Here is a 22,050-nt window from a genome sequence, read left to right on the forward strand (position 1 = left end):
TTCTTATTAAAAAATGTGCCCACAGTATAAAATATGAAAAATAAATTACTAAAAAAAAAAACAGTATTTGTATATATATTTTTAATAATATACTCTCCCCATTTGATGCTATTTTTTTTGAAGTTTATTTGTTTATTTTGACACAGAGACAGAGGGAGTAGGGGAGGGGCAGAGAGAATCCCAGGCGGGCTCTGCGCTGAAGGCACAGGGCTTGAACTCACCCAACTGTGAGATCATGACCTACACAGAAACCAGAGTCGGACTCTTAACTGACTGAGCCGCCCAGGCACCCTCTCCTGCCATGCTATTTTTAAAAAGAACATTTTGAGGCTTTAGATTCAATTTTACGGACAATGAAAAGGAGGGGAGCCTGTGTTATGTCCAAGATCACAATGTAGCTGCCAATCGTGGACTCGGTTCCAATCACTTCAATTCTAAACTCTGAAATTAATATTTAAAAATAATCAAGTTTTAAATACAAAATATATCCAACCAATCTTGGGTTCTTCATCTATAAAGGGATAACAATCTGATCTCAGGTGTGTTTACTCATTATATGTTTCTATAACGATGAAAAACTTACAACTTAATAAAAGAAAAAACTTTGTGGAAGATCGGTCTTCGCTATCCTCTTCACTTGCACAAGGTACTGTTTGTATTCAAAACGAAATAAAAATAGTAAAAATAATAAACGTGTTTTCAATTAATTTATTTTAGAAAAAAACAGGTTTACAATTGGTGCCATAAGGCAAGATATCATGAATTCAACGAGTTAGTAATACAGACTTTCAAAAACCTTTATAGATTTAGTCCAAAGTAGAAAATTATTTTTTGCCCACTCTTGGACTCAGACACATTCAGAAAAAATATATATTTATAAAAATAAAATGGCAAACATAATCCCACCATTAATTGATAGTCTTAACATCCCACACTGGTTTATTTGAACAACGTGTGCATAATAAAAAGAGCTAAGTTTTTTTTTCCTGTTCTATCTCCTAGCATATGAAGCAATGATCGAAATATGTAAATTACTTTTTAGAAAACCAAAACCAAACAAGCCCCTGAAGCAAAACACCAGAAACATCAACAACAAAAATCCACTAAAATAATAATAATAATAATAATAATAATAATAATGATAATACAGCTGTTTACTCACATAGATCCTTCCTTCAGCCTCCAGATATTTGGCTCTTAATGCTGTTTGTAAGTCAGATACCAGGAGACCACTAGGTTCGAGGAAGAAAATAAAAATTCAGGCCTAATACACCTCAAACAAGTTTCAGATGATAGTAGCTAGAGAAATATTACTGTGTATGATGAAACAAAACAAAAAGGATTGCAAGCTATAAGGGGGTGCACGGCTTGATAAAAACATGTACTTTCTCCGCTAAAAAAATTGAGCAACAGATCCCACAACAACAAGCATCTAGAATTTTGAGTTTTAGGATTAAAAAATAGAATTTTATTGCAACTGAAAGAAAACGTGAAACTCCAACTTAATATGCAATCATGGTAAGATTCACCAATGAATTAGGACATGTATGTCCTAATACTAAATTCATTAAGATATTAACTATATTTTGCAGTAATTTCTCCTGAAATGAAAGTAGCATTCCAAGTACTGATAACCACATTAAGTGAGACCATATTAAAAGCATACTAGTGAACAAAATTTTTAATTTTTTTTGTAAGAACTTTGATAATATCCTAAAGTCAACAAATAAAAAGCAAAATCTTAATACAAACAGAAAAGAAAATTATTTACTTATAAACTATCTAACCATTTTGTTTTCCTAACAGTCACACTTTGAAAAAACACAAATAGAATGTGGGCCAATGGGAGAGAGCTGTGAAAAAGGAAACAGAGAACTAAGGCATTAATTTACAGATAAAAAAAAAATCCCAATACAAAGACTGCCAAACTTTTTGTATGTTGATATATAATGAGCTTTTAATCTATTTTTCCCCCTGCTGAGGTCTTTCATTTATAAGTGATGCCTGACAAAGGCTAAGAAATGTGCAGATGACTGATAAGAAAATGGAGTCATTTCTTATCATTTCCTACTGTCACTGGTGGAGGCTAAGCTTTACCTTCCTTACTAGACTAGACTCGAGTGAGGCACTGTACCCACCTAAGCTTTTTTTCACTGCTGCGAAGCAAGCTTGACCACTGGGAACATTAAGATTGTTCCTCCAAAAGAATCCCTCACTACTCTTTGGAGAGGAACCTATTTGTTTAATTAATAGCATTCATCTCCAGTTTCCACTTGAGAACATTTCTTTCCAGTATTTCCTGAAATTTCCTATGTGCTTCACTATTAAAAATAATCGAGTGCCAAACAGTAAAAATAAGCATTTCATCACTGTATGTAAAAGAGCATATGGATACGATAAAACAATTGCTAGCAACTTCTTAGGACTTAGATACTCGAGTTTTGTTTCAGTCGTGAGCAGCTTAGTATCAGAAATCGTCAACAGCTGCCTTGGGGACCAAAGCCCTAAACAACTTCAATGTCAGGACCATGAGTTGCATATTTTTAAAATGATTACACATTTTTCAGTGTTTAAGAAAAACCATTCTATTGTTTAACTCAATTGCTCAATGGATAGTCACCCAATGGTCATCTCATAAAAATCTAAAGTTAGCTAAAATGAAGGGCTCAAAAATAATCTACAATAAATATACCACAGTGTTACTTGCAACAATTCCAATCTGTATACACGAGTTGGGACAGAATTCCTCTGTCACGTCATTATAGACAGAAGGTGAAAGGGGTGTCAGAATTGAGAGGACGGAGAGGGTAACACTTGGCTGTTGATCACTGGATACAGACTTTGCTGACAGGCTGATTATGTCACTCATTACTCATTATGAACATAGACATGCCCATAATATTACATATGTCAATAAATTTTATATATATATATATGTAAATATATGTGCATGTTGTGTGTGTGTATATATATATATATATATATATATCTATATACACACAAAGATACACACATATTTTAAGTTACCATAAAGTTACCATACCATAAACATAAAAAATAAGATCTATATTACTTTTTAAAAAGCAGCAGGAGCTTTTTATCAAAGGAAATTTTCAGAAGAAATTCCAATATACAAAACAAGAAAGAGGAAAAAAAAGTAGGTCATTCTGGCTAAAGAAGGGTAGGAGTAACAGACTCTCCCCTTTCTACAGTGATCACTGAGACACCTGCTAAGCATGTCCCAGCACGTGGTCTGAAATCACTGCTCCAAGTAAATCCTATTTAAGTTGCAAAGATTAAACATAAGACTGTTTTTTCTCACGATACAGACCCATATGAAAATTTTATAATGTAACTGAGTAGAAAGTTAAAAAGTAACATTTCTTCTCCGTTAAAAATAACTAACAAAATAAAATTGCTATGCTATATAAAACCAAATTATTTTTAAGTTGTAATCTGAATTTGATCCATGGAAAAAGGTGTTAGTTCTCCTTAAAGTGCTAAATTTTAAAGACTTAATTTTGCCCGTGTAAATCTCATCTAAAATACATGAGGAGAATGAATGGTAGGAGGTGAAAGTATTGTTTTTCTTTATCGAACATGTGTCTTCTACCTGACTGACCAATTTAAATATTCTGCCCAAGAATCTTAATTTGTCACAGAATGCTCAGATAGAGAAACATGCAAAAGAACTACTCTGCTAAAACGACATCTATATGGTAAACTCCGATGGAGTGCTTCCTCATTTTTTTGTTTTAGATAAACATTTCCTGTGTTTGCTCCAAATTGTCTCCCCATTTATGAAGGACTACTTCACTCCATGCAGTTTGATATTAGCAAAATACAAATAACATATTCTCTTTTGTCAAGATCATGATTAAATGTCTAAGTTCAATAAATAGACTCTTGGATAATTTGAAATCCTATCAAGTATGCCACACTAGCCAAGATTCAATCTTTCTTCTTCTCTAATACATCTTTGGGTTCCTGCACCGTAGGCCCGAGGGTGGCTCCACCGCTTGGCTCCCGTTCTTTGCCGTCTTCTACTGGTTCCTGGCTTTCGATTTCACTTCTGGACACCTCGTATCGTTCTTCTATGTACCCTCCATCAGTGTCCGCCGTGTAGATGCCGTAGCACATGATACTGATGACACCCAGTGGAAGGCCAAAGAGAAAGCAGCCCATGAGGGGCGAGCTCTTGAATATAGACTGTGGGAAGATCATCACAGCTCAGTGTTTGTTAAAAAACCACTACACAGTTCATCCTCTTGCTACCCCCCAACTTCTTTTAGTTCCAATCAATCAAGGTCGGTATTTCTGCAGTAACTACCCTGTTACAGACACTGTTAAGAGACAGAAATTTTACACTGTGTGTGTGTGTGTGTGTGTGTATCCAGCTACCAGCAGCAGAAAGAGGCACCAAATACTCTATGACTTTTCTAAGGACATTCATTTTCCTCACATCAACCACAAAGGTCTCTCTGAGACGGTAACTACGTGCCCAGCAGCTTCGGAGTCGTATCTTGGACTAGACGAACCTATTCACCGAAAAGGCTGCTTGTTTACCGTAAAGCAGGTGCATACGCATTCCTCTTCACAGGACGCTTTAAATCCTTTTTACTTTCTGCTTAGTAGCAAAGCCACATGAGCTTAATAATAACTCCTCTCAGCGTATACGCCATCTCCTCAGGTCTCAGGAAACAGTAAAAGCAATTTGGCTAAACAGGTCTTTCAACTATACTGTATCCTATGGGTTGTGACTATACGCTTCTCAGACGGTAACCCTGAGAACGATACAGGCGAATTCAGAGGAGGGCAAGGTCACCTTGGATTGAGACAACGGAAGAAGGCTTCCCAGAATAAAAGTGTTCTGAGGTGGAAATTTAAGCCTGAGTAAGAATGAGGCACTGAGAACGCCCAGGCGGCTTCTGCAGTATTCGAGAACAAATGAGAACACCTGAGGCAGACAGAGTATTGTCCCACGTGTCGCTGGAAAAGGGAAGGAGAGCGATCACAAGTGACTGTTTTAGGAATACTCCGTGCAGTAGAAACAATGCACGGAGCCAGGGTAAAAGGAAGGGAAGACACAGCGTGCAAGTCAGAGGAGCAGCTACGCATCACGTGCTAAGGGCCTACTCTGAGGACTTCCACTCTGAGAACTGCTTTCGGCCGTAATGAGCGAAAACACCTCTGGACTGAGCAGCTCAAGACAGACAACTACAATGGAGTTTAAGGCTCCAACAAATCTAGGAATGCTGACCGAGAGCTGAAGCAGCTTCAGACCCAGCGACTGAAAAGGGCGGAAAGAGGCTCCGGAAAACGCTTGTAAGTCACGTCACTGAGGTAATGGATTCTGAACTCTAGTCAACTCACCGATCGTACAGAAATAAGTAGACAAACTGAATTTCCACCCGAAGAATACATTTTCTTAATATAAATATGCACCAGTTCTCATCTTTAAAGATGTATGTTTAGGGGCACCTGGGCGGCTCAGTTGGTTAAGCGTCCGACTCTTGATTTAGGCTCAGGTCATGATCTCGAGGTCGTGACATCAAGCCCCGTGTCGGGCTCTGTGCCGGGTGAGGAGCCTACTTAAGATCCTCTCTCCCCTCCTCCCTCTGTCCCTCCCCGACCTGCATGCACACGCCTGCATTCTCTTTCTCAAAAGAAGAAAAAAAAAATGTATGTTTTTACCTAACCCTTTGAAATTTCAGGTTTTACCTTCCTTAGACATTAACCCATACGTTTTCAATTATCAGTGACACCAAGCAAGCTGTCACGACTCACCACAATAGTCGATTTGGCATCAAATATTATTCTTTTCAATCTCTGCAAAATGCTATCACCTCCTTGGGCCTTAAATTTAACAGGAAGAGAACAATTACATTATTTAAGTACTATAACTTCATTTTTCTGTTATAATCTTACAAGTGCAGGTCAGGGTTGACCCCAGAGGATTACAAAAAGCACCTGAAAGAGCCATGCAGCAAATATTTACTGTGTTTTCCGTCCCCCTCCCCCCCAACCTCCTTTCTTGCGTGAACACACTCTGACCCTCCTCTGAAGACTCAGTCTCCCTACTGACACTCCGAGCGTCGTGGCTGATGCTGACCCACCTGAGCCCTGCCCAACTTCTTTCTGGGTTTAGCTGAGCTTGTTAAAGTCACTGCACCTCAACTATCGTGGAGGGAACCTCCCCAAGAATGACGCCCAAACGGCAAAAAAGTGCTCAAAGGGAGAGAAGAAAATTCCTGATGAAAATCAAATCCCTGCCTTCAGGTATCTCTGAAGTCTGGCTCATTCCTTGAATTTCTGTACGAAGCTCACTTTGTGGTCAAACAGCTTGAACTGGGTTTCACTAACTGACATATGGAAGAATTCTCACTCATATAGGTGAGTTTCATTTCAACAAGTATTGTTCTCACAAATATAAAATTCCTACTCTGTGACTGTTTTCAGAAGAACTGCTTGTTATTCCGTGAGCCAACTTTCAAATAAAGTTTGTAACAACCTGAAACAAAGCTCTCACAAACCAGTAATTAGACTTCCTAAAAGTCTAGAAGTCTCCTACTTTTTCTATTTTATTCTAGCCTACTGAATTATGATGCCTGCCGCTCCTATCTGAAGTCATTTCATGAGCCCATAATACGGGTGACAACCCACACTTTGAGTAACACTGCAGTACTCCTTACAGGGAAAAATGCAAAGTGAAGACAACCCATTCATTATTTCTAGAAAATATTTTATGTGGTTGGATTTGGAACTCTCCACTGAGGCTGATTCTCGGTACATTTCCCCATCTCTCAAAAAACTGAGGTCTCAGTCACAGGTTTTTCTTAGGAAAGCAGTCTGAATAACTCAATCCAGTTATGCTCTTGAACCCAGAGAGGTTAAGGGCTGGGGCAGCTCACAACTGGGATGCCCCTGCACACGGCAGACCTCTCAGCATCCGCAGCCCCGACCCCAAACACCAACACCACCTACCGTCACTGTGACAACCAACGATGTCTTCCAGATACCCCTAGGATGTCCCCACCCATAAGCAGCTTCTGTGTCTCAGAGAATGCTGCTCTGCAACTACGCGAGAGAAGCGAGGCGGGAGCCCGCCCCACCCCTCTTTTGCGCCAGGCACCGCCCCTTCCTTTCAGAGTCCACGGGAAAGAAGAAAACTTGTTTCTCCTCCACCTCCTCCCACGGCCCCTGTGAAACAGAAGGGAACAACTCACCGGGACTGTGCCATCTAAGATGTCACGAATGAAATGTGCCATGTCCTCGGCACTGCCGATCTGTCTGTCCAGTAAGAAGTATTGTTGGTTTGAAGTATTCAGTACAACCACAGTCGGGACTTTCAGTTCACTGAAAAGAGAAAAACAAAAGAAATCAAAATACACATTGAACAGAGAGAGAACAAATATTCTGACAGTCATTTCTATTATAGCTAAGTAACAAGTACAAGAGGAGGAAGCTGTATGAATAGCTTTGCCTCCCTGTGTCTACATGAAGAAAATTTCAAATTGTGCATCGGTTTAAAAAAAGCTAAACGAACACTGTATGATAAACATTCTAATATATGGTATCAGACAGCTTGGTATTTATGATTAAACTGAAGGACAGAAATTATTACGTATGAAGTGTCAATTTCCGGGCAACCCCGCTCCTTTCCCTCCAAATACCAGCAGTGTTGGGTCACACACGACCCGCTCCAGTCAAGCGGCACGAAGGGAACTCGAAGGGAACTCGACGGGAAAGAGCGCGGTGTCTAGAGACACGCCGCCTGTGTGCAAGCCTGGGGCTTTCCCGCCATTTACTTTTTAAGCCTAATGTTTTTCATTTATAGACGAATAAGAGGTGGGTAGTGGGAGGTTGTCTTGTTTTAAAAATCAGGAAAACTCAAACATTCAGCACAGTCCCTCGTACATCGTACATGTTCAATACATGCTACTCCGAATTCTCTGAACGCCCACTATCCCAACGCACGTTCCACGGGCGTCCTCGGGAAGGGCCTCACTGATACACTACGTATCAACTCAGTTGATACGAGAGAAAACATTACCAACAGGTGTCATTTAATTGAAATAATGTTTTATTTTTTTCCTTTCAAGGATAGGTTGTTGAATAATCATAAAAGGAAGGGAGGTGCTCAATTCTGTATGTCACCTACACATGGGCTTATGGCTATTTGTGCCTATATAAAAATATTATACAAAAGCACAAAACTACAGTAGAAACAATTTACACCACCACTGTATTATCACCACATAAGTAACCGAGTCCTGTGGGTTGCTTTATCGCTCATAATTCTCTCTCCCTCCCCACCCAAAGCCCTTTTCCCAGTGAGGCAAATCGTGCTCATGTGACTCCTGATGTTGGGCTCAGCCATGGACTTGGCCAGCCATGGACTTGGCCAGGGGGAAGGTAACAGAAGGGACTCGAGCAGAGACTTCAACTATGCTTGCAGGGCTAGGCTTGCCTTCTTCTATTTCTGTGACTGCCACAAGAAGAGCCCCAGGAAAACGTCCTGCTAAGGTCAAGGATATGGAAGATTGTGCAGCTGATGGCACCTCAGTGGCAGTTTGGAGCCACATCCTTCTGTGCCCAGTCAACATCAGCCAAGCCGAGACAAGAGAGAGAACAAATACTATTGCTTGAAGCTGCTGGGTATCAGGTGGTTGATTATCCAATATTATTGTTAGGCAAGAACTAACTGATTGTATAATTTAAAAAAAATCTCCATTCTTCATAATGAATGCAAAAAACAACTTTTTGATTGATAACAGCTTAGTTATTAGTTATCATAATGTGTAAATAGGAAAAAAACTTCTATATTTTACAGAATGGATTAGAATTTGGCCTTCCTATAAAAGCACATATTGTAAAAAAGTTAAATACACAGTTGAACTAAGGACTATCTGTTGTGAACTAATTCAATTCAAATAATGATGGAAATGGAAAACATCACTTCATCCTATTCCCTCTTAATTATATTCACAAAAACCCCAAACAAAACAAGTTAGTAGACCCAGGGTCTGACAGTCCCTATTTATTTTGAGAAAATTTAGAAAGCATAGTGCTGCCACAGAACTATCTTATAGAATATCATGTGTTTGTCCTAAGTTAAAAACACTTTACGCATCAATACCTATTAAATTCCACTAATTTATCTGACAATATTAGCGTCACAGAAGAGCTTTGGAGTAAGAGAGATCTGGATTTGAGAACTGGGTCTCTTTAACTTACTTGTTGGGCATCCTTTGGCATATTACTTAACTTCCTTGGGTTTCTTCTAAGAAATTTCAATTTCCTCATCTATACAAAATGGAGATAACAATCGTACTTATACCTTACTAAGTTCTACAAAAGTTCAAAAATACATATTGACCAGTCGAGTGTTGGTCACAGAATTAAGTGCTCAATAAGGACTTTTAATTATTATCACATAACCATCATATGCTTTCTCTTCTTTCAGAAAAGAAAAAAAAAAAGCAAAATATGAATAAAAAACAAACAACACAACAAGGTGTTGGTGGTAGAGATTATTATTTTTCTCTGACCATGACTGTAGCTCAAAATATCTACTATCTCACAACTTACATTAAAAGTCATACTCATGAAGGATGGCCCATCATCTGTACATATTCTGAATATTATCCTGGATCAAGGAATTGTTTATTAGACCCAGACTGCTTTGACTTCTTACAAACCATGTTTTACTGAATGCTGGCTTGCCCTGAAGGACATTGTAAGAAATGGTTGTATCAAAGTCCCTACTATATATGCTGTAAAAATCCTATTAAAAATATACTTCTATTATGGTGTCCTCCATTATGAGATTATACAGCATAGCATATTCTCTTAGGTTTCTGCAAAGTCTGCCATACTCCTTATAAGCTATAGTTGTTTGATAGACTATGGGGAATGTATAAATAATGTTTCTTTACTTTGAGTATGAAAAATTCAAGGCCAAATTTTTCAAGTACCTTTAATAATTACCTACAAATGATAAATCCCTCAAATAATAAAGATCTTTTATTTTAGTTTCCTTTGTCTTGATGTCTTCGTGATATAGGATATCTGGTACTTTATATCATTGGTAAACACTCTCAAATCTTTATTATAACAAAAGGGATAATAAATATAAATGAATAAAGGTAACACTATAATTTTAAGACTTTTAACTGAAAATTACGAATGTTATCTTGAGATTGTAAATTTGGTTTTAATTTCCCCAATGGAATACATGCGCTGAAACCTGAAGCAAGGCAACGCTCTGCCTCTGCTCCCACGCCAAGCTAGAGAACACCACACACGGCACAAGGGCACAACGCCGTGAACTTGAACTGGCACCTCAGTGTCGCTGGAGGAGGTCACCGGCCTCTAGTGAGTGGGCTTTCCGCACCTTCACTTCGGGGGCGATCTTAAAGCTCCACACTCTCCAAAGCCCCATTTTCCCACCACCTCTTGTGTGTGCTGTTAGGCTCTGTCTGGAATGAGTTCTCTGCATTTCTTCTTGCAGGAAAGTTCTCTTAATTACTGCCTCCTCTAGCAAGCATGTTCTGAACCTTCCACCTTTGTGTGCACTGGGATGGGGGTGAGAGCCTCCATGTTTCCAAAACCTTCTACTACAAAGACCTTTTCATACAGTTGTGGAATTACTATGTTGTGTTACCCAGCAGACCGTTAAGTATTACAAGGACTCAACTCATTTTCTACATCAACAGTACCAATCACAGCGTGTGACATGTAGTAGATATTAAATGTCTACTCCATAGAGTAGACTCTTATCTGAAATTCATTCAGTATAGGTAGGTTAAGTGTTTTCTAATACCAACTTTTTGAAGTGACAAATCAAATCTTTACATCATAAACGTAACTGATAGAATTATTTTAAAATCATATATTTTCCCTATAAAACTATTTTAATCTGTTAAAATAAATTCTTCTAAAATAGCAGTTAATTCTTGAATGTAAAAACATGCTACTTAAGGGGCACCTGGGTGGCTCAGTTGGTTAAGCGTCCAACTCCTGATTTTGGCTCAAGTCACAATCTCATGAGTTTGAGACCCACACAGGGCTCCGTGCTGGCAGTGCAGAGCCTGCTTGGAATTCTCTCTCCCTTTCTCCAACTCACATGGGTGAACCCTCTCCCTCTCAAAATAAACAAACTTAAAAAAAAATGTTTACTTAAGTTACATTTACTCATTAAAACTGAACTTAAAGTGTGTGTTAAATAGAAACCACAAAATCTGGAAGTTTTTGAACACTGTCTTCTTTCCAAAATACTATCAATTATTAACATGGAATTGGGAAATAATTTTTTTTCTATGTTTATCTGAGTGCGTGCGCACATTGTGCATTGGGGTGGGGGGGAGGGCAGCGAGGGCAGAGAGAGAATCCCAAATAGGCTCTGTACTGTCAGCGTAGAGCCTAACATGGGGCTCAACTTCATGAAACCACGAGATCATGACATAAGCTGAAATCGAGAATCAGATGCTTAACTGACTGAGCCACCCAGGCACCCCAAGGTAATTTTTTTTTAATATAGTGCAATTATTAAAGCTCATTGAGTTTCAAATTTAGATTTAAAAACGAAAGTATGGTATTTGAAGAGAGAATATCTGTATCAGCATATAGGAAAGTTTGCTTTTTTTCCAGCTAGTGGTTCTTTTGTTTCTCAGAAACAGAAATTTAAAAATTGACAGAATTGATAAGGAAATCATGTAATCATTTAGAATTTTACTTACTCCATTAGCAAAGTATTTATATAGTCATTTCCATCCATATGGCCAAACTGAAAATCTCTAAATAACAACAACCAAAAGAAAAACAAAAGAGAGAGACAGAGAGAACACTATTAGATACAAAATAAGGTAAATATGTACCAAGAACTGAACTTTAGGGCTTGGTAAGCATGTAAACACTATAAACATTAAATATAAATCACATAAAATAAATGTCGAAAAGAGTATGAATTCTACTGGCCTCAGATACAGATACACACGAGTAAAATTAAACAAGTCCTAAGACATTTCTAGTCTCTATATATTTAACATGCAGGGCAATATAAACTTTTCTAATTAAAATATGTTTAAGAAAAAATACCCACTTCTAAAAAGAACTAATCAGAAAATGCTCATAGCAGGACAAATATAAATATGTATCACTCATACTTCACTAGACGACTCCGAATAAAAACGGGATAAAAAGTAAATATAATGAGTGTCTCTTATGGCAGCAACAAACACAATGGTTAGCACAAAGCAAAAAGATCACTTAGTTTTTATATTGTTATTCTTTGAGTTCCTGTGAAAATTATCATCTGTCTGTATCTGACTTGCGACCGCGCATTTATCTTCAATGTAAGAGCGCAAGTCCATATATCCTAACCACAAACGTATCCCGAATCCTATCAAGAAGCAAGTATGCTCCAAATTACAAATGAAAGTTTCTTTTTCACTTATATGACATCCATCAACAAATTTTAAGTCCAAACAATTCATACCGAAATGCAACATACTATAATTCACTTCAGTATCTTGACTCACCTTTGAAAGTACGAAACAGTACTATTTTTTGCCTCACTGTATAACAAAACATAATTAAGCAAAGATAAAGGAATGTTCCTGAATGCAAGCACCTACCTGTGGAACTGGTCTCTGTAATCTCTAGCAACTTCCTGAATAATTGACTTTAATCTGTGAAGGAACACATGAATATTTCATCTCTGCAGTTTAAAAATATATTATGACTTTTCAATTACAACATCTGCTGCCTATTCTAGCAGTGTAGGAAAAGAAAGATACTATATCAAGTTTATGTGAAGCCACGTAAAGTTTGAATGAGATGATATTTGATATACCTGGTGTGTTCATTTGATGTATTTTTCTCATCAATAACTGCAATCGCCACAAGCTTTCCTGAAATTAAGAACGACATATACCTAAATTCAAAACCCTCGTTACACAAATTTTTCAATTTTTATTGTAGGTATGAATCGGGAATTAGTAAATAGCTTCTAGAACTTAATTCCAATTATGCTGCATGTTATGCACAGTAGACTGAATCAGCGCACTAGTCAACTCCAAGTGAGACAGATGCTCCCTCCCAACCCCCAAATGTAAATAATAGCAACTAACAACTTATATACTCGTAAGTTGTTGTTTTCACACAACTCACAAAGTGACTAAGTATTTTGTCCAACGCTAAGACATTAAGAAATAAGTTGATAAAAGAAATTTATCATCAACTAACGTAGCTCTAAAAGAATGACATGTAACAAGGGAATGATTTTTACACGCTATTCCACTCAGTACCACGCATGGGTCACTACCTGCCAGTGATTCCACACAAAACAAAATGGACTGCAATTTACCTAACCCTGAATACAACATGGATCCCTTTCATCTCTAACATCCTCCAGTGGACAGCAGGATGTCATAAGCAGAGCACTGGGACCGGAGTCACAAGACCAGACGTCGTGGTCCAGCGTGTCTATCCTGTTCTGGTGGGGGGGAAACCGCAGTGAGGCGCCACCATTTATTAGCTGAGGGACTTAACCACGCAGTGATGGCCACACAGACACAGCCCGGCACCAGTGGAGAGCACAGTCTGGTAGGGAAAATAATAGTAACATTTACAGATCATTTACAATACACAAACAGACGTATGGCTAACAACGAGAAGAGTTCCGAAGGAAAGGAACACGAAGCTACAGAAGGGTATGACACAGCGAACTTCGGTAGTTTGAGGGGACCAGTAAAAGGTGTTCTTTTAAGTTTTATTTATTTTTGGGACAGAGAGAGACAGAGCATGAATGGGGGAGGGTCAGAGAGAGAAGGAGACACAGAATCTGAAACAGGCTCCAGGCTCCGAGCTGTCAGCACAGAGCCCGACGCGGGGCTCGAACTCACGGACCGCGAGATCATGACCTGAGCCGAAGTCGGCCGCTCAACCGACTGAGCCACCCAGGCGCCCCTAAAAGGTGTTCTTAAGAAGCAATGTCTGGTCTGAGTTTGACGGATGAGCATAAATTAACTACACATTTCTGGGTATTGAAGGTGTATTGGTACAAGGTTTCCAGCCTTTGCAGGAAACCGAGAAGTCAGTGTGGCTGGAGAGGAGGGTGAGGAAGACCAGAGAAAGAGGACACGGAGACTCAGGTGGGGTCAGAAGACACAGGGACCTGCCGCCACCAGGACAAGAGCCAGGACCTCTTGTGGTCGTGTGGAAAGTGGCCAGTGGGACAAGGAACAGGGGCCGAGCCGCAGCAACACAACCGAACAAGGGCAATTGTGTTGGACATAAAACAGGAACATTCCATAGCCAACTTCTTTCCGAATTAATCTGGGAGAAGAAGCTACAACCACCTCGAGGTCACGATGTCTCCTATGATTACTGAACCGAAAGCAAAACTACTGTATTCCTATATTGTCCCCCTCTTCCCTTCACAAGGGTCCGAGAGAATCCAGAAGTAAACCACATTCTTTGACAGTGTCCACACCACCTTCCAACACTGAGCGAGCACACACCCCCCTCTGTAAGGATAAGCAAAGACAGAAACGTCACCAGACACAGAACATGAAAAAGTAGGCTCAGGAGCCAGAACAAATATCCTAAGAGTCAGAAAATAACATGAGAACCTGTTAGAACATTTCTAATTTGCATTTTTAATCAGATTCAAAAGCAGGAAATCATCAAGAGGAAACTCTACGCACACTACTTCTCATATAAAAAAAAACAAACTGAACCTTGAGTAACATTTTCCCGTTTTTTAAAAATCTGCAACTATACTTCCATCCCACTTATCAATGAAATTATAAATGAAAACAAATGTGGCAATAATATCCATAATTTATTTCTCATTTGTAATTCAACATAAATTGACAAAACGCTTCCTCCTACAACTTACATGGTTAGCTTCTTACAATAGTTTTCATCTATCTGAGACCCTACAGTCAGCTGCTGATCGCTTTCATTTTTGCATCTATAAATATATTTACTTTGCTTGTCATTTCCAATCATGCAACTTGAAGAAACCATGCTAATGTGGTGCCTGTATTTTCCTCACAAGTAAAAGCAGGCTTTAAGAGGTTGTGATGAGTTGTATTCCGACTCCCACTACAAAATCAGCCTCCTAATATAGGTTCCTGGTTATTTTTTCTCATTTCTTTATTACCCAGGCTCAGTTTTCCCTGGCACTATGAGTTCTAACTAGGAAACCTTTTCTAACTGACCTTTATCCCCATACAAATGTTTGTTCTTTGTTAATATTAATCTATATTCTCATAAAGCGGAACTGGCGTTGAGGTCTATTTAAGGAAGGAAATTATGAAACAGAGCTTAAAATTCCCTTCCTACAAAATCAGGTTTAAGTGACCAATAAAGGAAAAACTGTACAGACTGAAGGAGCATTGTATATACGCTTGTTACCTGTGTCTCCAAGTTCATACAAGAGGAAGCCATCCATGGTAAGATAGTTCTGAAACCTCTCCCTGTTAATCCAAGATGACAGATCACCATCCTCGTACTCTTAAAAATACAACAAAACTAGTAAGTTATATGCAAATATGACTTTAAAATGCTTGTAGCATTCTAATCTAACAGTATACATAAAATGCCTTGACACAGAATCGTAATCTTAAACTCATAAATTTCATTTTAGGGGTCTATTCTAGGCAAACAATGAGCTGTACAAAAGGATTAATGCACAAAGCAATTCTTCACCACAGCATCATTAAAAACAATAAAAGACAAATAAAAATAAAGGAAATGAGTGAAATACCCTCAACAGAAAATAATTTAAATAATTATGGTACATTTTTGAGGAAGACCATTTACAGACTTTTAAAAAATGGAAAATTAAGTGGTAAAGCAGGTTGCAAAACAGTATTACAGCATCACTGGAACTCTATAAAACATAAAGTATGCAAAAAACAGACAGAATGATAAAATGAAGGCATATACTCCTACCAAATGGTTATCCTAGACTGGGAGTTATCCCTGAATGATGGCAGTATGGGTAATTTTTTATTACAGTTTCTTTACCCTTTTCTATTTTACGACATTTCTACTGCACTTTAAAATCGTTTCTCATATGTACAACTACCATAGCACATATATGAAGCCACAGTATTTTGGCCTTTATCCAACATCAACTGCTTCCCCCACTAAACAGAGAGGAAGCATTTATAATATTCAAGAGAAATATTGTGTCCTTATTAGAAACAGAATTCTGAAGTACTTGTGAATGATTTTAACTGCATGATAAAGAAGGTGATGTAAAAGCCTACCAATATGTTTGGCTAAAGACTGGATTTTAATGATTTCTTGAACGATGTGCTTTTTCTATCACTTGCATCGCTAAACAAAACATTTTCAAGTTATCGAACCTATCAAATAAATGGCATAATCCAAATCTGGAAGTATTTTTGGCTTCGGATTTACAAATTAGAAAAATAAACATAAAAATAGGAGTTGATTATTGGGCCACAATCTCCACTCCAGGTCAAAAGTAAATGTTTCAAAGATTATACAGAGTGATAAATCTGGAACTCATCAGACAAACTATCCTTGGGGCACCTGGGTGGCTCAGTGCGTTAAGCACCGGACTTCAGTTCAGGTCATGATCTCATGGTTTGTGGGTTCGAGCCCTGAGTCAGGCTCTGTGCTGACAGATCAGAGCCTGGAGCCTGCTTAGGAGCCTCTGTCTCCCTCTCTCTCTGCTCCTCCCATGCTTGCACTCTCTCTCGCTGCCTCTCAAAAATAAATGAATGTTAAAAAAAAAAAAAAGAAAGAAAAAGAAAAGAGAAAAGAAAAAAGAAAGAAAAGAAACGAAATGAAACTATCCTCCTGAGCCCCTATCACAAAGCTTCTAAATTTATTGGCAACAATTAAATACTAGAAGCAGCATTCAAAGTAAATGGTTTCCTCTGAAGCTTCAGCAGGTTCTCAATACTAGCCTACTGCACATTAAAAACCGCTGGCCTCTATAATAGCTACAGATACTTAACCTATCCCTCCTGTCCCCTCGTGGGAGGCCATGTCTGAAACATGGTGACATGAGGATGGGCACTCTTAGTCGTCGTGATTCAAGAACAGATTTACATCTAAACAGGTATGAACAGACTTTTTCCAAAAAGAAACAAAGTGGCTCTCTGAAGCATTAACAAACTCTTAACAGAACTAGAACAAGAGATCTGAAGACTAATGCTTGATTACACTATTTTGACTTGGGGGAGAAACACATTAATCCTATCTTTTCATTTGTAAAATAGTAAGAATACTAGGATCTCAAAAGGATTGTTATCAAATAGGACAATATATGTTAAGTGCTTATCACACAAGGAGGGTCGTAATCAAAGAGCAAATGGATAGAATCAGTGTAGATGTGAATTATTTTCCTCCTCATATTTTCATATGCGCCAAGTTCCTCCTAACTTCCTTTTTAAGCCCAATGTCTAATGAGGACAATCAACAAATATCCGGTGAATGAACAAATGAGTGAATGAACCTGTGATGAATTATACATCCATCGCCTTACGTAACGCTCTTCGGTCATCTCTTTCATAACTTCAGAATATTAATCTACCTGCTTTAATATCTATCCCCACAGAGGGGTGACGATAACATGGAATATCAAATACATAATAGTATCTGCTGTGTAAAATATAACAAATAAATGGGAGTTGTTATACTATAGCAAAAAAAATAAAATTCAGCCGTCACCCTTACTTAAAATTAATGAAGATACAAGATTTTAGAAATGCTTAGTTTTCGATTAGTATAATAGTTAAAATGTTCCTTTCATTAGAAAAAATCAGAATATTCTTTTTATTAGATATTCTTCTATTTATTTGAGTTATTTAAGCAAGACAAAGCTTACAGCTCTCAAGTAGGTCTAGTTTCTGTTCTGTTCTAGAATAACAAGACTCCAGAATATTTCTGTAATGACTAAAATGTTGCATATCTGTGCTGTCCAACATAGTAACAAAAAGTCACACAAAGGCACTGAGTATTTCAAAGGTAGCTGGTGGAAATAAGAAACTGAAGCTTCGAGCCGAAATGTCCATCAACTGGACTGATGAATGGATAAAGAAGATGTGGTACACACACACACACGATGGAATATTAGAGATTAAAGAGAATGAAACCTTGCCATTTGCAACGACATGGCTGAAGCTAGAATGTATTATGCTAAGCGGAATAAGTCAGAGAAAGACAAATACCGTATGACTTCACTCATATGTGGAATTTAAGAAATAACACAGACAGAGAAGGGAAGGAAAAATGATAAAAACAAAGAGGAAGGCAAACCATAAGAGACTTTTTTTTTTTCCTGTTTTTATTTATTTTTTGAGACAGAGAGAGACAGAGCATGAGTGGGGGAGGGGCAGAGAGAGAGGGAGGAGACACAGAATCCGAAGCAGGCTCCAGGCTCTGAGCTGTCAGCACAGAGCCTGACGCAGGGCTCGAACTCACGGACCGCGAGATCATGACCTGAGCCGAAGTCGGATGCTTAACCGACTGAGCCACCCAGGCGCCCCATAGAGAGACTCTTAAATCCAGAGAACAAGCTGAGGGTTGATGGAGGGAGGTGCGCGAGGGGCACTGAGGGGGACGTGTGCCGGGATGAGCGCTAGGTGGTGTAAGTCAGTGAGGAATCAATCACATTACACTGTTCGCTAACTTGGATTTAAATAAAATTTTAAAAAACATATCGTATGCCTTTAAACATACACGATATTATATGTTAATTCTCTCAGTAAATGTGGAAACACACGCACACAAAAAAGAACTGAAGCTTCTACTTTATGAGACTAATGGAGAAGGCCACCGAGACTGCTACAAGCATGACTTTGCATTTACTTTTGCTTCTCAGTGGCTGTGTGGGATCCAACAGATGTTGAGTTTCACTGTTTCCCTTGAGATCTAAACGATCTCCCGGAGCCCCTGTGAGTTTGCTCCACTGGCCCGAGGAACCTCACTGCACGGTTCTGAGGTTGTGGGGGTAGGTATTTGATAATGCCAAGGAACTGCTGATTTTATTAAGTGTTATAACAGCATGTAATTATACATAAAGGAAAACTAACATTTCTAAAAAGATGCGTAACAAGGCACATGGTGAGGAAAAGCCTCTGGGATCTGCTTTAAAATACTTCCAACAAAGAAGAAAAGTGTTGAAGCAAATGTGGTAAGATCACGGTAATTGCCCAGCCTGGGTGATGGGGATGTGTTTTTTATTACTCTAGCATTCTCTTTATTATGATGTACGTTTGGTATAACACAAGTATTTTAAAAATAGACTAAGTACTTACTTCACTGAAGAAATGTTGAACAGTAGGTGGGTGGTTATTCTGTCAGGAAGGGAGAGATGGGAGCGAGGGCAGAACATACCCTACAGGGACTTCACCACTATCGAGGGGGTTTTAGTTATTCATCTTTTTGTGAGTCTGCAATGTTAGATCTTTTTTTTCCTATATAAATAATTTTGAATGCTTTAAAATAACGCACAGAAATTGCTCAAAAGACAAATGACCAGATGAAAAAAAAAAAAAAAAAGAAAAAGAAAAGAAATTCATTGTAGGCCAGACCCAGAAAGCACATTAGATGGAATAACAAAAGTTGAAGGGCAAGAAGAACCTGTCAGTCACTCAACTAATGGGAGACAGAGGAATCGTCGAATCTACCAATTCTTTGATCAACACCTAAGTCCTATAATAGACACAGCATTTTAATTTCAAAATGTTTTACATCAGTTAAAACTTCGGAACTTACCATCATAAACAAAGTAAGTTTCATCTTTGAAAACAAGTACAGCAGGCATCTCCTTCAGTATCACATACTGCAAAAATAAGACGCACAAACAACTTTTATCATTCTAAAAGTGTTTAATCGGTAGCTGTAATTTCAAAAGTATCGAAAGAAATCAGAAAAAAAAAAAAAAAAACACAACAATAATGAAATTGTTGCAAGCAGTTAAAAAGCAGCCAATCCCAAGCTTATCCAAGGATGGGTTTGGCATCTCTTTATACATCTCCAGGTACAGTGCCCTGTTTGCTGTGAGAGCCATGGAATATTCTTAGAGCTGACAACAGAGGTAAAGACACCACAGGAAGTACAGGAGACCCACTGTGAGGTAGGGAAGAGCAGTAGCTGAGGTAACAATCGGCACCGGTAGACTCAAGTCCCTCCCTGCCATCTCTCGACTGTGTGACACTGAGGCCACTTGTGTCCTGGGGAGTTGGGCTTTCTCCTCTGCAAATCAAGGACACGGAGTCCCTACCTCACCACAGAGTTAGGAAAATTAAGTCCGCTAACAAATGTGAGAGCAGGTTTAAACTGTAAATTGGCTTTATAAATGGGAACCTATAATGGCAATTAATAATAAGAAATTCTTTCAGAAGCATGCTGTATTTATTTCAAAATAGTACTATTATATAGTAGAGAAATCAGTATCCATGCGGAACAGATATAATTTGGGTAAACCACACAGAATTATTCCATGATGTGGTAATAATGAAAAGTAACAACAATCAATTGATAACTAATAAAATGCAAATAACAGTAACAGTAAAATAAAAATAAAGATGGCTGTTCTGGAAATATCAAAAAGGGGGGAAGGCATACCTCAGTAATATAGAATGAGCTGTTTACATGACTACTATAAAATGGTACAACACCATGAAAATAACTATTTTTTTATGAATGTGATTTATTGTCTAATTGGTTTACATGCAACACCCAGTGCTCATCCCAGTAAGTGCCCTGCTCAATGCCCATCACCCATTTTCCCTCTCCCTCACCCCCCTCATCCACCCTTAGAGTTTGTTCTCTGTATTTAATAGTCTCTTATGGTTTGCCTCCCTCCCTCTCCGTTTGTATCTAGTTTTTCCCTTTCCCTTCCCCCGTGGTCTTCTGTTCAGTTTCTCAAGATCCACATATGAGTGAAAAAAATAACTATGTTAAAGGCAGCAGCAAAGCTTGTAGGTAAGGCTCTATCATCAAGTAACTATTCGCCTGCTCTTGGCAACTCATCTACGAAGGTGCTTCGAAAGTATTTTTCAACATTCGGCATCCCTCTCTTTCAAGGATGCCCCTGAGGTGGCCGTACTGTTAATATTACTAGATACGTGGAATCTTGCAGCCTTTGATTTCCATAGATTCTGAACCCCTCGTCCTCTTTCTCTGTGTTTCTTAAACTATCTGATATCACAGTTATTTGTCTACAGGCCATTTTTCTCCATTCACTTTTAAGTATCCTGAAATTAGAAATTGTCTTCATCTTTATATCCCTTCTTACACTTACTAAGGCTTTCAAAAATACTAGCTGAAAAACTAGCTATAAATCTAAGGAAGCTTTTCATGACCAAATATAAAATTCAAGATGGGGGGGAGGGGGAGGGGCATAAAATCACGGGCTTTGTCCTTAGTTGAGAATTCTCTATGGGAATAAAAATCCTCATATGATTATGAAATAACAGACTCCCCCCAGCAGACTTTTGCAACCACATACACAGAACTAAAAAAGAGATGACAAATATTGCTATTTGCAGGAATAATGAAGGGATGTTTGAAGAAAACTAGTTGAGAGGCTAATAATAATAAATACAGCACATGAGGGGTGCCTGGCTGGCTCAGTCCGTTAAGGGTCTGACTTCGGCTCAGGTCATGATCTCACAGTTTGTGAGTTCGAGCCCTGTGTCGGGCTCTGTGCTGACAGCTCAGAGCCCGGAGCCTGTTTTGGATTCTGTGTCTCCCTGTCTCTCTATCCCTCCCTGACTAGTGCTCTGTCTCGCTCTGTCTCTCAAAACTTTATATATATATATAAGAAATAAGTAAAAGCAAATACAGCACATGATAACCAATAGTCTGTCCGGGTAGCAGACGCCATCTGTGCTCACCCAGAAGCTGTAGGTGCTAGAATTTTGATCTCAGACACCTGTCACTGCAGAAGGACCGGGGTGGCATCAGACGGTGTCAGGGGATGAAGCCAGCACGCTCTCTGCTGTTCTCCAAAGAAACTGCTTGGAGAGCTTCGGAGGTGAAGGTGCAGCA

General features: G+C 38.7%; 1 protein-coding gene across 3 annotated transcripts in view; it reads right to left on the bottom strand.

Annotated features, from left to right (window-relative positions):
• Window positions 1–690: 690 nt before the first annotated feature.
• The window catches only part of TMX3 (thioredoxin related transmembrane protein 3), a 45,846-nt gene continuing 24,486 nt past the window's right edge, over window positions 691–22,050 (bottom strand). For all 3 annotated transcript variants that reach the window (XM_060614059.3, XM_060614063.3, XM_060614062.3), the window contains 8 exons: window positions 19,771–19,837; window positions 15,427–15,525; window positions 12,857–12,914; window positions 12,639–12,692; window positions 11,742–11,798; window positions 7,227–7,356; window positions 5,788–5,856; window positions 691–4,209 (listed from right to left, as the gene is read on the bottom strand). In XM_060614059.3, the coding sequence (XP_060470042.1) occupies window positions 3,952–4,209; window positions 5,788–5,856; window positions 7,227–7,356; window positions 11,742–11,798; window positions 12,639–12,692; window positions 12,857–12,914; window positions 15,427–15,525; window positions 19,771–19,837 (792 nt within the window). In that variant the 3' untranslated portion in view covers window positions 691–3,951. The remainder of the gene's footprint in view (window positions 4,210–5,787; window positions 5,857–7,226; window positions 7,357–11,741; window positions 11,799–12,638; window positions 12,693–12,856; window positions 12,915–15,426; window positions 15,526–19,770; window positions 19,838–22,050) is intronic.

The sequence above is a fragment of the Panthera onca genome, chromosome D3, assembly GCF_046562875.1.
Source record: "Panthera onca isolate mPanOnc1 chromosome D3, mPanOnc1 haplotype 2, whole genome shotgun sequence".
In the NCBI taxonomy this organism is placed as follows: Eukaryota; Metazoa; Chordata; class Mammalia; order Carnivora; family Felidae; genus Panthera; species Panthera onca.